General features: G+C 34.1%; 2 protein-coding genes across 2 annotated transcripts; both read right to left on the bottom strand.

Annotated features, from left to right (window-relative positions):
* Nucleotides 1-278: 278 nt before the first annotated feature.
* On the bottom strand, nucleotides 279-986 carry LOC102667951 (uncharacterized). The gene has a single exon (XM_006593225.1). The coding sequence runs from the start codon at nucleotides 984-986 to the stop codon at nucleotides 279-281; it is 708 nt and encodes a 235-aa protein (XP_006593288.1).
* Nucleotides 987-5,324: 4,338 nt separating this feature from the next.
* On the bottom strand, nucleotides 5,325-9,258 carry LOC100775835 (lipoyl synthase 2, mitochondrial). The gene is made up of 4 exons (XM_003540302.5): nucleotides 8,744-9,258; nucleotides 7,268-7,479; nucleotides 6,364-6,743; nucleotides 5,325-5,774 (listed from the first exon to the last, which is right to left on the bottom strand). Exons 1-4 carry the CDS (start codon nucleotides 9,175-9,177, stop codon nucleotides 5,652-5,654), a joined length of 1,149 nt encoding a protein of 382 aa, XP_003540350.1. The 5' UTR covers nucleotides 9,178-9,258; the 3' UTR covers nucleotides 5,325-5,651.
* Between the last annotated feature and the right edge of the window lie 3,490 nt (nucleotides 9,259-12,748).

Genomic DNA, 12,748 nt, shown 5'->3' with positions numbered 1-12,748 from the left:
AATTCACCATCCCTGGATTGGAGATATGTCAAGAAACAAAGCAAGACACCAAAAAAGAAAGAAAGGGGACAAAAAAAGAGAAACATCTTTGGAGATGTACGTATTTACAGAAGCAATTTTGCGAGCTACAAGTCCCACAAGAAAACAAATGAACTCTAAAACGTTGTAACAAGCAAGCACTTGAAACGGAAAACATGCTATGTGACTCAAAATCGCTTCTAGAAAACCAAAGCCAGAAAAAGAACCCTGAAACAAAGAAAGAAACGTGCTTCCCAAACCTACAGAAAAATAAAGCACTCCAACGACACGTGTGGATTCTCTAGTGACTCCTTCACTGAAACGGTGTCCTTTTCCTCCACAACACCCTTAGCCGGAGGAACTCGCCGACTGACCCCTCCAGGCAACCGAAGCTTACTCCGGCCGCCACGCGACGGCGACCTCGACCGATGGGTAGTCCCCTCGCCGGAATGACGGCGGGCATGGTCGGTCTCTCTCCGGCGAACTGACCGTGACCGCGCCGGAATTTCCGGCTTTCTCCCCGGAGATTTGGGCCTCCGGTCTCTGCCACCGATTCTATTGCCGTCGACGGCGTAAGAACGCTTCCGGTTGCGAGTTCCGTTGCTTCTCTTGCTCGTGGCTTCGTCTTCTCGGTTTTCCGTCGTGGTGGTGGCGGTGGTGGAGAGGCTCTCGCCGTTGCTGCATGTTTCCGACACGAGGGACCCTTCCTCTAATTCCAACGCTTTTTTTATGGGCACCTTTGGATGTTGAATTTCGGGCAATTGGGTCTTCGTTTGTGGCATCAAAATTGGAACTTGTTGAGGTTTTGAGATGGGAGTCTCCGAGAGAACCTCTTTCACAGATTCCTCTTCAAGGGGTTGTGAGATTCTGATTCTGCAGTTTTGTTCATGGGATCCGAGGTGGGGTTGTTGGTGTTTGTCGCCATTTTGAGGTGGCTTAGAGTTAGGGGTGCTGAAGCAACAACCCATTTGGATATTGGACCAAGTTGTGAAGAGGTTTCAGGTTATTGTAATGGTATAGTAGTAGTGGTTGGAACAAGACAGCGTTGGATGTTGTTGCATGGCTTTGTTGGGTTTTGAAAATTTTGATGGGAAAGTAAATGAAAAGTCGTTAACGGCTATTGAAATGTAGGGTGGTTTGGAAAGTGAAATGAAGGAAAAGGTTGTTTGAGGAGAATAGGGAAGTGAAGAGTAAAAGGGGCAACACAGAAATAACTAGTGAGGTGAAAATAGATAGATTGTAGTAGGAGTGAGCCTTGAACAAGGAACATGCAGGAGCTTCTTAAGTAGCTTTGATCTTGATCTGGATTAAGGACAAACCAGCATCCAACAATCTTACATTTTTTTAAATTTTTTTTATAAAAACAATCTTACATTCTGTCTATCCCAATAAAAAAGGAAAATTCTTTGTCATAATAAAATGGGATACTTTGTTAGTCCTTAAACTGTGCAAGAAATGGATATAATATGTTTTTCTTCCGGTAAAATACTCTATTTATTTTTATTCTAAAATTATAATGTGTTATTTATTTTTTTTAGAATTAGGGTCAACTAAATTCGAACTTATGTGTATAATGCTTGTCGGGTGAAATCCAAATCTTTTTTCTTTCCCTTTGTCTTTCTCTGTTGGACATTGAATTCATTTTGTGAAACATATTTGTGGGCTATGGCTTGACAATTAAAGTTAGTTTATGGTGCAACTTAATTCATACGACCGTGTTTATATAAAACTCTATTTGTGTGTTGGGTTTATTAAAAGAAAGTGTAGTTTGAAACTTCAAATTGTTTTTGCAATCCTTTAACGGGGAAGACTTCAAATTCCAAATCTTCGAAATGGACGAATGCTATGCGGTTAACAAAAGTGATAAGTAGATTATCAATATGTGAGGCCACTAGTTTTTCAGCAAATCTATTCACGTTAACAAATATTAGTTTTTAACCCGTGTTTACACTCGGTTTGACTTCACGTTAGCTTAAAGAACAAGTCACATTTAAAATTTAAAGGTAAACATAGCCCTGATAAAATTATAACTTTATATGCTATCAAGTTAGGTGTCAACCATATAACATATTTATTTTGGAATTTTGGATGGGTTATTCTTTTGCATAAATCTATATATATTATACATTACTTTTTATATTTTAATATACTCCCTTCTTCTTATTATAATTATTGTCTTAAATTATATCACACATACTAATAAAACTAATAAATGAATGAAAAAAAATGAATTTATAAAATTAACCTAATTATAATTAATTTAATTTAAAATTTTCATATTATTAATATTATAAGAGATATAAATAAAAAAATATAGTTAATATTACATTAAAAAATTAAAATGATAATTATTTTAACATAATTTTTTTTTCTTACACCTCAATTATTATCCAAAATTATTATGGGACGGAGGAAGGATTGAATAATATAGTTTTTAATGCTGTTTTAAATAGTCGAAATTTTAGTACATTTTCTTATATGGTAACACTTATTCTGTGCTAATTTTATTTTTGCGGGCTGAGTAGTGTTTCCTGCATAATTATTGGACACTTTTTGTAATTAAGATTTCACCGTGATAATGTCGTAAATTTTGCCCGTCCCAAACATTCTGAAGTTTTTTATTTTCTTCAGAAAACGGAAAAGATGAATTCAAAAGTGAATTCTGAAATTTAATGGAAGAAACCGAAAAGGATGAATTCAAAAGGCAATTCTAAAAGTTTATGCAAGAAATGGGAAAAGATGATTCAAAAGTGAAACATGCTGGGCAAGGCTGTCAATGTCATGCTAAAGAACGTAAGAAAAAGAAAGATGTACATGTACTCCTTTTGAATTGTCAATTAAGAAATATAGTAATTTGATTTTAAACGAACAAAACGAATAGACAGAGAAAGCTATGAATACGTGAAAAAATTAGGTGGTTATTTGAGTACCATTTTTAAAAGAATGTATTTTTTTATTTTTATCTCCAGTAGTTTTTTTATAATATATTATCCTTAATGATATCCAACATTTTTATAAGTAATTTATAATATTTATATCTGTCATTTAAAATTACTTAGAAACAGTTGATGTAAATGCATTTTATTAAAAGCAGTTTACATCGTCACCTACATGTATTGACTCTATGCTTGAATTATTTTTTTAATAAAGCCTAGTATATATAATCAAATTTTATCCAAAAAAGACAAGAAAATTTTACTAAACTGTCCAAAATAAAATATTCTAGATGTCATTGTGGAAAAATTTGTAGTTTCCCAAACTTGGAATAATTTGTAAATATGTAGAAATTAGAGAGTTGGATAAACGATTGGGAATAGGAGATACATGATCCATATATATCTAAATTTAGTCAGCCTGTAACAAAAACTTCTTACTGAATGTACTTCAAGTTTCAGGGATAACATTCTCTCAATTGTTAAAAAAAAAAAAAAACTTTGATACGATTGAAGTTTCGAGATCTTGCTTTTTTATTCTTGTCAACCTTATCTCTAAAATAAAAATATTTTACAGTGATTCTTGTCATTCTCGTAGGGTTCATTCTATAAAGTGAAAAAAAAGGAGTTAAATAAGATGAAAATTTTAAATTAAAATAAAATATAAAAAAAATGTGAATCTTATCTCAATTTTACACGTACTGATATTTGTGAAAAGGTTAAATATTCACACTCGAGATATTTATGCATTTACTTAATTTCTATCTACACAAAATCAAAATTTGACAAGCCAATTTTAATATGAAAATGATACACTATATTATACTCCCAATTTTGGTCATAAACATTAACCTTTTATAAAATGTCAAATGTATTTTTTGGGTACAATAACCATGACTAAAAAAGTAAGAAAACAATTGTCACTTTAACGTGTCAAGAAGACCTACTACTCAAACAAGCCTTTATAATATTTCATTTAATTAAAAAATAAACATGGTTGTGAAGATCAATAATTAATAAAATTTGAATATCTGTATCGCTAGCTAAAATTATGATCTGATGAAGCTGATTATGAACGAGAACGGAACAAATCTCAGTGGGTACTTTCAACATGAAACAAAGGATCCCCCTGTTCCTTTGATCAACATCAGTTTCTTCAATCAAGACCAGAGCCACACCCAGATTACCCGACCAAGCATTTTACCGCAATATACACGGACAAAGGGAGAACCCCATATAGTACTATGGCAACCGGAGTTATAATGGCACGGTGGGAAAAAAAAAATTGAAGTTGTCACTAATATTTTATTCTGATAAAAAAAACATTGAGTAATCTTTTTTAAAATAATCTTTGAAATTAAAGATAAATTGGAGAGTCGATTAGGTGTGTTAACACAATATAAAAAAATGAAATGCAATGAATTTCCATCAGCAAGGTTCATTCATAGAAAGAAAGAATACAAGAAAGATAACCTTTGAATAATGGTTGAAATATGAACCCTCCTAAACGTTAGTGCAACAAGTGCGTGAGTGAGAAAAAAAACTAGCTACTCTCCCTTGTAACCAACTTATCTCTACAATCCCACTGTTTTCTCCACTTGGTGCTGTTCTTTTTTGTTACTTCCTTGCTTGCTGTTGTTGCTTTGTAAATGCTTGGGCTGACTGAGTCTTCTATATCTTATCCAGAAAATCAAATATTTTATTCTTGATAACTGCTTTCCTTCATTTGTAAGTCTTTTATTTGACCAAGTCTCCTCTTTAAGTGCCATATTTTCTGGCTATATTTTTTCTAATATAAAATTACACCTGAATAAAATGGAGTATTCACGAGTACCAAAGAGACCCCCCAAAACTTGCCATATTTCAACATATTTTATATGCTTGAGGAATGAATTGTAGCCAAAAATGAATTACTCAAAGTATTCCAGCTTTCAATAGTTTTAACTATTAGTCCCCAAAGGATGTTGTGAGACAGACTGTTATGAGGAAGGCAACTCAGCCACTAGACCACGCCAGACACCTGATGGGTTTTGTGCAAATCCATTCTGTTACAAGAATGCTGAGCTGGCAGGGAGGAATTGGCTCATGAAGAATATTCCCCATCATGCAGGACCATGCGCAACACTGCATTGCACATTTCTTTCTTGTTTTATTTCAGATCATTTTCTGTTATTATTGCATTCTAGCACCTTCTATTCTGTATTAGCATTGCTGGTCATGGCCCAATATAAAGGGATGCTTAGTTTGTAATAGGGAGCAGAGAAAAATAATAGAGTTTCCTTCTTCTCGTTCTTTTTTCTTGGGAGGGTCCTAGACCTCGAATGTTAGGAAACATTGAGCTGATTTTCAGTTCATAACACAGACACTAGCCAGTTCTCAAATAAGAGGTAAACACTTATTAACTTTTAATAACTACAGTAACTGGAGTAAGTTAGCACCAGTTTAATAGAGAAAAATGAGTTCATGTAAATGAGAACATATACAATCAACCTTTGAAATTTGCATTTTCTAAATAAATCAACCTATTCACTCATAGGTTGGGGAGGAGGCAGTGAAAAAAATTGCAGACAGCAGCATATGCCCGTTTATAGCTTTTTACTGATATTACACGTGGCATGAGCATCAACAGCAATGTAGTAAGTCTGCACTCCTTACATATAATGCACAATGAAGTGTGTGAATAACAAAAAAGATGGTGGATCAAGAAGAGGTCAGCTTTGAGGGAGAAGCAGCCCGATCTGATTCAATCATGGATTTAATATAGAATTCACCTGCCTTGTATGATGACCTCACCATGGGCCCAGATGCCACATATCGAAAGCCCTACATACAAAGTCGAATTAGTTTGTCATTCATACCACATGATCAAGCTATAATTAAATACTGCATGCAGCTTTTATAGTATTACAGTTTTTCCACAAATCATCATGATGCTGGATGCAACAATTAAAAGGAGAGAAATGAGTCATGATTACACTCGCTTGGTGATGTATCCAATGCCAGATGCATTGCTAGATAAAGATTGCTATTGGCAGGGGCCACTGGGGTGTGCTAACTCCTAAGAATAAATAAGGGAATGGCAAGTCTGAATTTACCATGGATAGCAAGATTGAGATTATTTCACAAAAAGCTGAATATGCAAAAATGATAATGGAAATGATTCTATTTACCCCAAAGGAAATCGAGGAAATAGGATAACTAATCTTAAGATATAATATCTAAGGTACTCTAAAATATGCTAATATAAAATATTGACGGTATGAGATATTCATCATATATTCTGACAATTACTTTCGTAACCAATTAATTATGAGAAATAACTGCTTTATATTTCAACAACTCCCACAAAGTCACAACAGAATGGTTTTTTCTCCAAAATAAGTTAATTCAAACACACGAACAAAAGACTTACCATTTCCATGCCAAGTTTCTGATACTTATCAAAGGCCTCTGGTGTAACATATTCAGATACCGGCATATGGCGCTTTGAAGGTCTCATATACTGACCAAATGTCATCACGTCAACACCAGCTGCTCTCACCTTCTCCATTGTCTTCACAACCTGATCAGGTGTTTCCCCACAACCTAACATTATTGAAGTCTTAGTAAGTGTTCCAGCAGGAGCATTTTCCTTGGCCATCATTAGAACATCTAATGACTGCTTAAAATTAGCACGATGATCCCGTACAACACTCTGAAGCTCTTCAACTGTCTCAATGTTGTGTGCAAAGACATCTAATCCTGATTTGGCAACCTTCTCTACACAGTCAGCATCTCCTCGAAAATCTGGAACTGTAAAAACAAAAATAGTGCAACAATCATCACAGGAAGAAATTTTTTAAGCTGTATTTGAAAAGGTTTTGAATTAAGCATACTAGCATAGTTCCCTAGATAATAATTCATCTCAACAAACATATACTCCATGCTCTACTGAAACCTAAAACAAAAAATATGTAAATACAAAATCAAACCAAATTTATTCTCCATGCTCTATCAACAAGATCTCTTTTAATTCTATTAAAAGTCATACAATTAAAATAACCCAGCTCAATATTAAAACTATGAGTATGGAATTCATCAACAGAAACTGCATAGGGAATTAGTACTATAGGTAGCACCTAATTCACCTCGCAACCTACAGTTGAAAAAACTAACAATAGATGGTCCATCCTTTCATATTCATTATCCACTAACTATAACTGCAAACCATGTAGATGCTCAATTTTTCAAATAGAGCTACATTCCCACGTATCAGGATTAGACTTGGTTGTTTCCTATTTGATAGAACTAGTTCATGCAAATATTCAAATGCATACCTAAGGCTTCTATCAGCATATTAGGCTTCAGTGCCTTCAGCTTCTGCACTGTTTCGGTAAAATGACCACTCCCTTGATCAGGCAAATCATCACGGTCAACACTCGTTATAACCACATAATCCAGACCCCAAGATGCAATTGCTTCAGCCACATTGGTGGGCTCATCAGGGTCAGGTGGTGGAGGAGTCCTTGACGTCTTAACATTACAAAATCTGAAAATTGACATAAAATAATTAAATGGAAGTGAACTAGTGAAAAACTATTCCAGGCACAACTATAAGTCAATAACAGGTCTTGGGTAATTACACTAACCTCCCTTGAAGTTAGTTCTTATTACATCCAATACTTCTTTGGGAAATTACACCTACCTTCCTTACCTTAGTTATTTACAAAGAGAAATGGTGTAGAAATTATACATAAAGTAGGCAGGGAGGGGGCAATTTCTCAAATAAAAAGAGTAGGCATTGGAAAAGTACACAAAGTTATGGCTGCGTGTGTAATTTTCCAAACAAAAAGGATTCAAAGTGTAACAAGCGGTATCCTTAAGATTAGTCAGTGTGTTTTAAATTACATAAGGCGGTACAGTTTCAAAATCAGACAGAAGCATTATTTTCCTTTTAATTAACATAACAATTTGATCATAACTACAAACTAGCAACCAGATAAAAGGGGATTTGGCTCCTCTAAAGTGAGAGAAGTACACTTTAGAAGATAAAGTATAATTATAGTTGTTGATAAGAGAATTAAAGTTAACATTTTAACAACTTAAAAGTTAGTTATACATCCAAATCTAAATTCTAAGATGGTATCAATGCCCATTGTCAAACCACTCGCATCAGTCTTTCAAACTGCACGCTCTAGATATCCAATCTGACTAACTTCATGCTCGAGATATCCAGTCTTACAAACTTCATACTTGAGATTGACGTGAAGGAAATGTGTTCGAGATCCTACATTAACTAACAATATGACTAAAATAATGTATATTAGTGGAGGGACAACACCACGCCATGAGCTAGCTCTCAAGGTTGAGTTACCCAAATTCTAAGATATACATGTATTTTATTATAATCTGGGCCAACTATACCTACATTTGAAGAAATTAAATCCGATGAAAAGTACCACTCCACTCACCTCAACTCGTCACTCCATACTTTAGAGTAGCATCATTCATTATACTGAGCCCGTAAACAACTCAATCTCCAAAACATGAGCACAGCATTCCAGCATTCCCTAGAATTTACACAGCATGTGCATAGAATTACTCCATATCATTTCTGCTATTCCACTCGCGAGTCGTACCTGCTCTATTTATCTATCAAACCGACACACCAACGGTTACTTACTACTCTACCTAATTATCCAATTCAACACCACCATTTCCTCAAAGCCACCTTCTAAACACAAATAAGTGAATGACCAACGCCAAATGCCCCAATTACAAAAAAAAATAAAACGAAATGATCGGATTATAACCTGCAACCTCGAGTACAAGTGTCGCCGAGAATCATGATAGTGGCGGTGGCAGTGCCGGTCTCGCCTCCGGACCAGCACTCCCCCAAATTAGGGCACCGAGCCTCCTCGCAAACCGTGTGAAGCTTCAATTCACGGAGCTTCTTCTTGATCTGCACGTACTTCTCGCCGCCGGGAACGGCCTCCTTCATCCACTTCGGCTTCGGAAGCGGCTTCTTCTTAGTCCCGACCTCCACCGAGTACGCGCTCTCCGATTTTAACGCGAGGAAGTCCGACAGCGACGGCGACTCCTCCGCCAGCCGCGCCCGGAGCCCCGCCAGAGTCTGCGGGAACTGCAACGGCGCAGCCGGCGGCGTGGTCGTCGAAGATGAACAGAAGAGTCTCGCTGCGCATTTGATGTTTCCGGCGACGCTTCTGACCCGTGAATGCATCACCATCTCTCTCTCTCTCTCTCTCTCTTACGGACAATCACAGATCGCGTAACGGAGATAGAGAAAAACATAAGGATGAAGATGCACGCGACACGCAACGCCCACACCAACCACCCTCAATATGGGCCTGAGCGTTGCTTCAAACAAGTTGGCCCAAATATTTTAAACCGAGCCTATATTATAATTACGGCCCATTTTTCCTGAATATGTTTATGGACGGTAACTTTTTTTTTTTTTTCATCAAACGGTAGTTATTAGTTTATTAATAAATATTAGTTGTTAATTGTTAATTTTATTAGTAGAGAGATTTGAATATACTACTTTACTCCTCTTCTTCGCCAACCTAAAATCTTCTGAACCGTGGACTTGTAAGTTCAAAGTGCATAAAGGGGATAAAAACATCATTAATATACAAGTTTACAACATAAAATAAAAAAAATTAAACTATCGTTATCATTGATTCATTGTATTTTAAAAAAGTTTAAAAAGATTTTACATAAAAATGAATAAATTCAAACTCTTTCCTTTCACACTACGTAAAGTATACGCACTCATCTCTACAAAAATTTCATTAGCTAAGACGACAATGAGTTATTGTTATTAATTATTGTTAATGTTATTGCATTTCATTTGAAAAATGAGCTATGTTTTGTTTTTATTCAAAATAAAATCCAGGGCAGCATAAACAGTCTCGATCAAATAGCTGTAATGAGTTGATTATTGTTTAAGTCTATGTGTTAGGGTCTTTCAACTGTTGCAAACTATTATTTCTAATAGGCTTGGACTTGGTTAAGAAAATGGCAAGAAAGGGACATAAAACATGCAAATGCAATACTGCTGGCGCTCTACACAAACCAACGTTAATTGATATCTATCTACCCCACGTTCTCTAAAGTTTAAATCGCCATTCTAAGCATAACAATGGCAACCTTTAGATTTTACTTACACTACTAAATGTTTTCGCGTATAATTGTCTACACTTTTTAAAAGTGAATATTATCACAATTATGGGGAAAAAATGTTTAATCCTAAAATAATTGAATGGATGGAACTGAGGCAGAGGCACACATCTGCGTCACAGCCAACACGATGGCTTTGGTTGTCAAAGTGGGATTTGGGCTTTTCCGTCATTCATCGGAATTCGGATACCAAAAGGGTCGAAAATGAAAAATCTTTGATAAACATCCCTATGTTATCCTACACTCGGAAGAGAACGAAAAAAGAAAAAAAAATAATATGCATATAGTATTTATAATATGATAGGAAGAATGAGATAGAAAAAAATAAGAGGCGTTGATATAGTGTATAAAATAAAGAGTGGTTTACTCATCGAAAATATTCGCTTTTTAAGGTTCCTTTAATCCATTTTTCCAATTGCTTTGCTCATAAAGAATGCAAATGTGTTATGTTTTTTTTTTTATTCATAAGAATCCAAAACAGACACTATGAAACTCACTTATTCTATTCAACCAACTGAATTAGAATTAGATGTTCTCTATGAATATGTTGTGTTTTATGTTTACATATGTGTCTTTTCTTAAATAATTTAATTTTTTTTTCAAAATTCTTAACTCAGTGTGCAAATTCTTATTAATTAATTTATAAGTAATAGTTTTAATTTTTTTGTCAAGAGTGGTTAATGGGAGAAAGAAAAGGTCATCAAGTGGTTCTGGTTGATGAAACTGTTGATAATTGTGTAATGCTAACTCTTGTTAAGCCTGCAACGATTGAAAAATAATTTCAAACTGTGACTGTGTAAAGTGCTTTTCCATGGTAAAGAGATGATTAAAAAAAATAGGTATCAATTGGAAGTGTCAGTTCTTCCAAGTTGATTCTTTTTGCAAAAGGTTTGAAATCCTTCATTTATTTGTGAAGGAAGAATTCGTGAAATTTGTCCAACAAAATCTATTTGAGAAGTCATATTGGGAACCCATTTTGAAATACATCAAACGTGAATGACAATTTTGTTTGTTTTAAATCCAGCACACCTTGTTTTAAATCCCCAAAATTATATCCAATTGAATCATAGCTTCGGAAAAACTCCTAGATTGTTCGATTATTTTCCCTATTTTGACGATATGAAAATTCTTAGAATTTGGATTGTTGAATATGTAGTAATTGAGGGGGAGTTGGGCTCCTGATAATGCTTAATTGCAAATGATCAGTTCTAATATATAAAATGAACTCAGAAATATTGTGTTTTGTTTTTGGCCAATGGCTTCAAATGAAATCTATCTGGAAATATTTTTTTCTTTATGTGAGCTCTGGTCCCAAAAGTTATGGTTCCATGTGAACTGCATTCCAAAATTTAGTTTTGAAAGTGTAGTACTGGTCTAGTGGGTTTGAGTTTTCTTTTAAGAAGTGTCCATATGTTTCCACAATTTTGAAAGCTTATGGTTTTGGTTTGGAAGATGAAGACATGGAAGAGTATTTTTACCTCTAGGAGTATAATTTGTCTAACAACATTTATATGATCATTAATTTGTCCAAATTTTTTATACCCCAAACACAAAATGTAATTTTCAAATCAAATCAATCTTCCGTTTTTTTTTAATTAGCACTTTTTGTTTCCTGATAAATAAATAAAAAACACTCTCTTGTTTTATATGCTGCGTATTTGTTAGCCACACAATTTTGTACCAGCGTTTAACAATTTATCTGAAATGGGACTAAAGAAGTTCTCTATACGTTTCTATACCAGAAAAAAAAAAAGTTTCAATAGTCAATTTCAATGAATTACGCATAAATATAGAAAATAAAATGATTTATTTATCTGATATCTTTCCCTGGCATTGAAAATACTATAGGATAGTGTGCATCGCAGAGATTCGTTATGATGAATGACAGCTATGGTTGAGATGGATAAAAACACGAACCCAGCTTTTCGACATGCATTTTTTCCCGTTTCGATGCTTCGTTTTTCTTTTTTCATACCATAACCATAATGTTCCCTCTTACCCTTGAAAGCTACCAAACTAATTTCCTTTTTTCTTTAAACGGTCACTGCAATTTGTATCATATATATATATATATATATATATATATATATATATATATATATATATATATATATATATATATATAGTACTATTTTATTATTTTTCTTCGTTGTAATTTATGTAGTTTTTCTTTTGTTTACTGCCTGCATGAACATGTAAAACATTTTTCAAATGTAGATTTTTTTAGAAAAGGAATTTATTCTTCTCATGTAGTATTGATGTGGAAACTCTATGCTAATACTTATTGTTTTATTTCAGATCATTTTCTCAAGATATTAACTATTGACTGTTAACTTTTGAGCAAGAAACAAATGACATGGCAAGATAATGGGATAATTTTATAAATCTATTTTTCTATTCACAAGTAAATTAAAATGCCTACAAATACAATCAATATTTTGATTAGTAGTAGTATTAATGTAATTGTTTGTTGTGTATCAAGATTAACGAAATCATTGTGCAAGTTTCATTACATTTTTATTGTAATCTAAAATACCTACAAGTCTATTTTCTAATAAATGTTATTCCCTTATTTCTTTTACGATAACATGGTGAAAAAATTATGAAAACATATAAAT

Source organism: Glycine max (genome assembly GCF_000004515.6).
Source record: "Glycine max cultivar Williams 82 chromosome 12 unlocalized genomic scaffold, Glycine_max_v4.0 Gm12_scaffold_314, whole genome shotgun sequence".
Taxonomy (NCBI): Eukaryota; Viridiplantae; Streptophyta; class Magnoliopsida; order Fabales; family Fabaceae; genus Glycine; species Glycine max.
The sequence above is the reverse complement of the archived record's forward strand: the minus strand, read 5'-3'. Positions and strand labels throughout refer to the sequence as shown.

What these genes read in the sequence shown, in the direction of transcription:
- LOC102667951 (XM_006593225.1), bottom strand. Translation starts at nt 986, where the DNA reads ATGGGTTGTTGCTTCAGCACCCCTAACTCTAAGCCACCTCAAAATGGC.
- LOC100775835 (XM_003540302.5), bottom strand. Translation starts at nt 9,177, where the DNA reads ATGGTGATGCATTCACGGGTCAGAAGCGTCGCCGGAAACATCAAATGC. An exon ending in TATGCTGATAGAAGCCTTAG is followed by an intron (nt 6,744 to 7,267) that starts GTATGCATTTGA and finishes TTGTTTTTACAG; the next exon opens with TTCCAGATTTTCGAGGAGAT. An exon ending in AGAAACTTGGCATGGAAATG is followed by an intron (nt 5,775 to 6,363) that starts GTAAGTCTTTTG and finishes CTTTGTATGTAG; the next exon opens with GGCTTTCGATATGTGGCATC.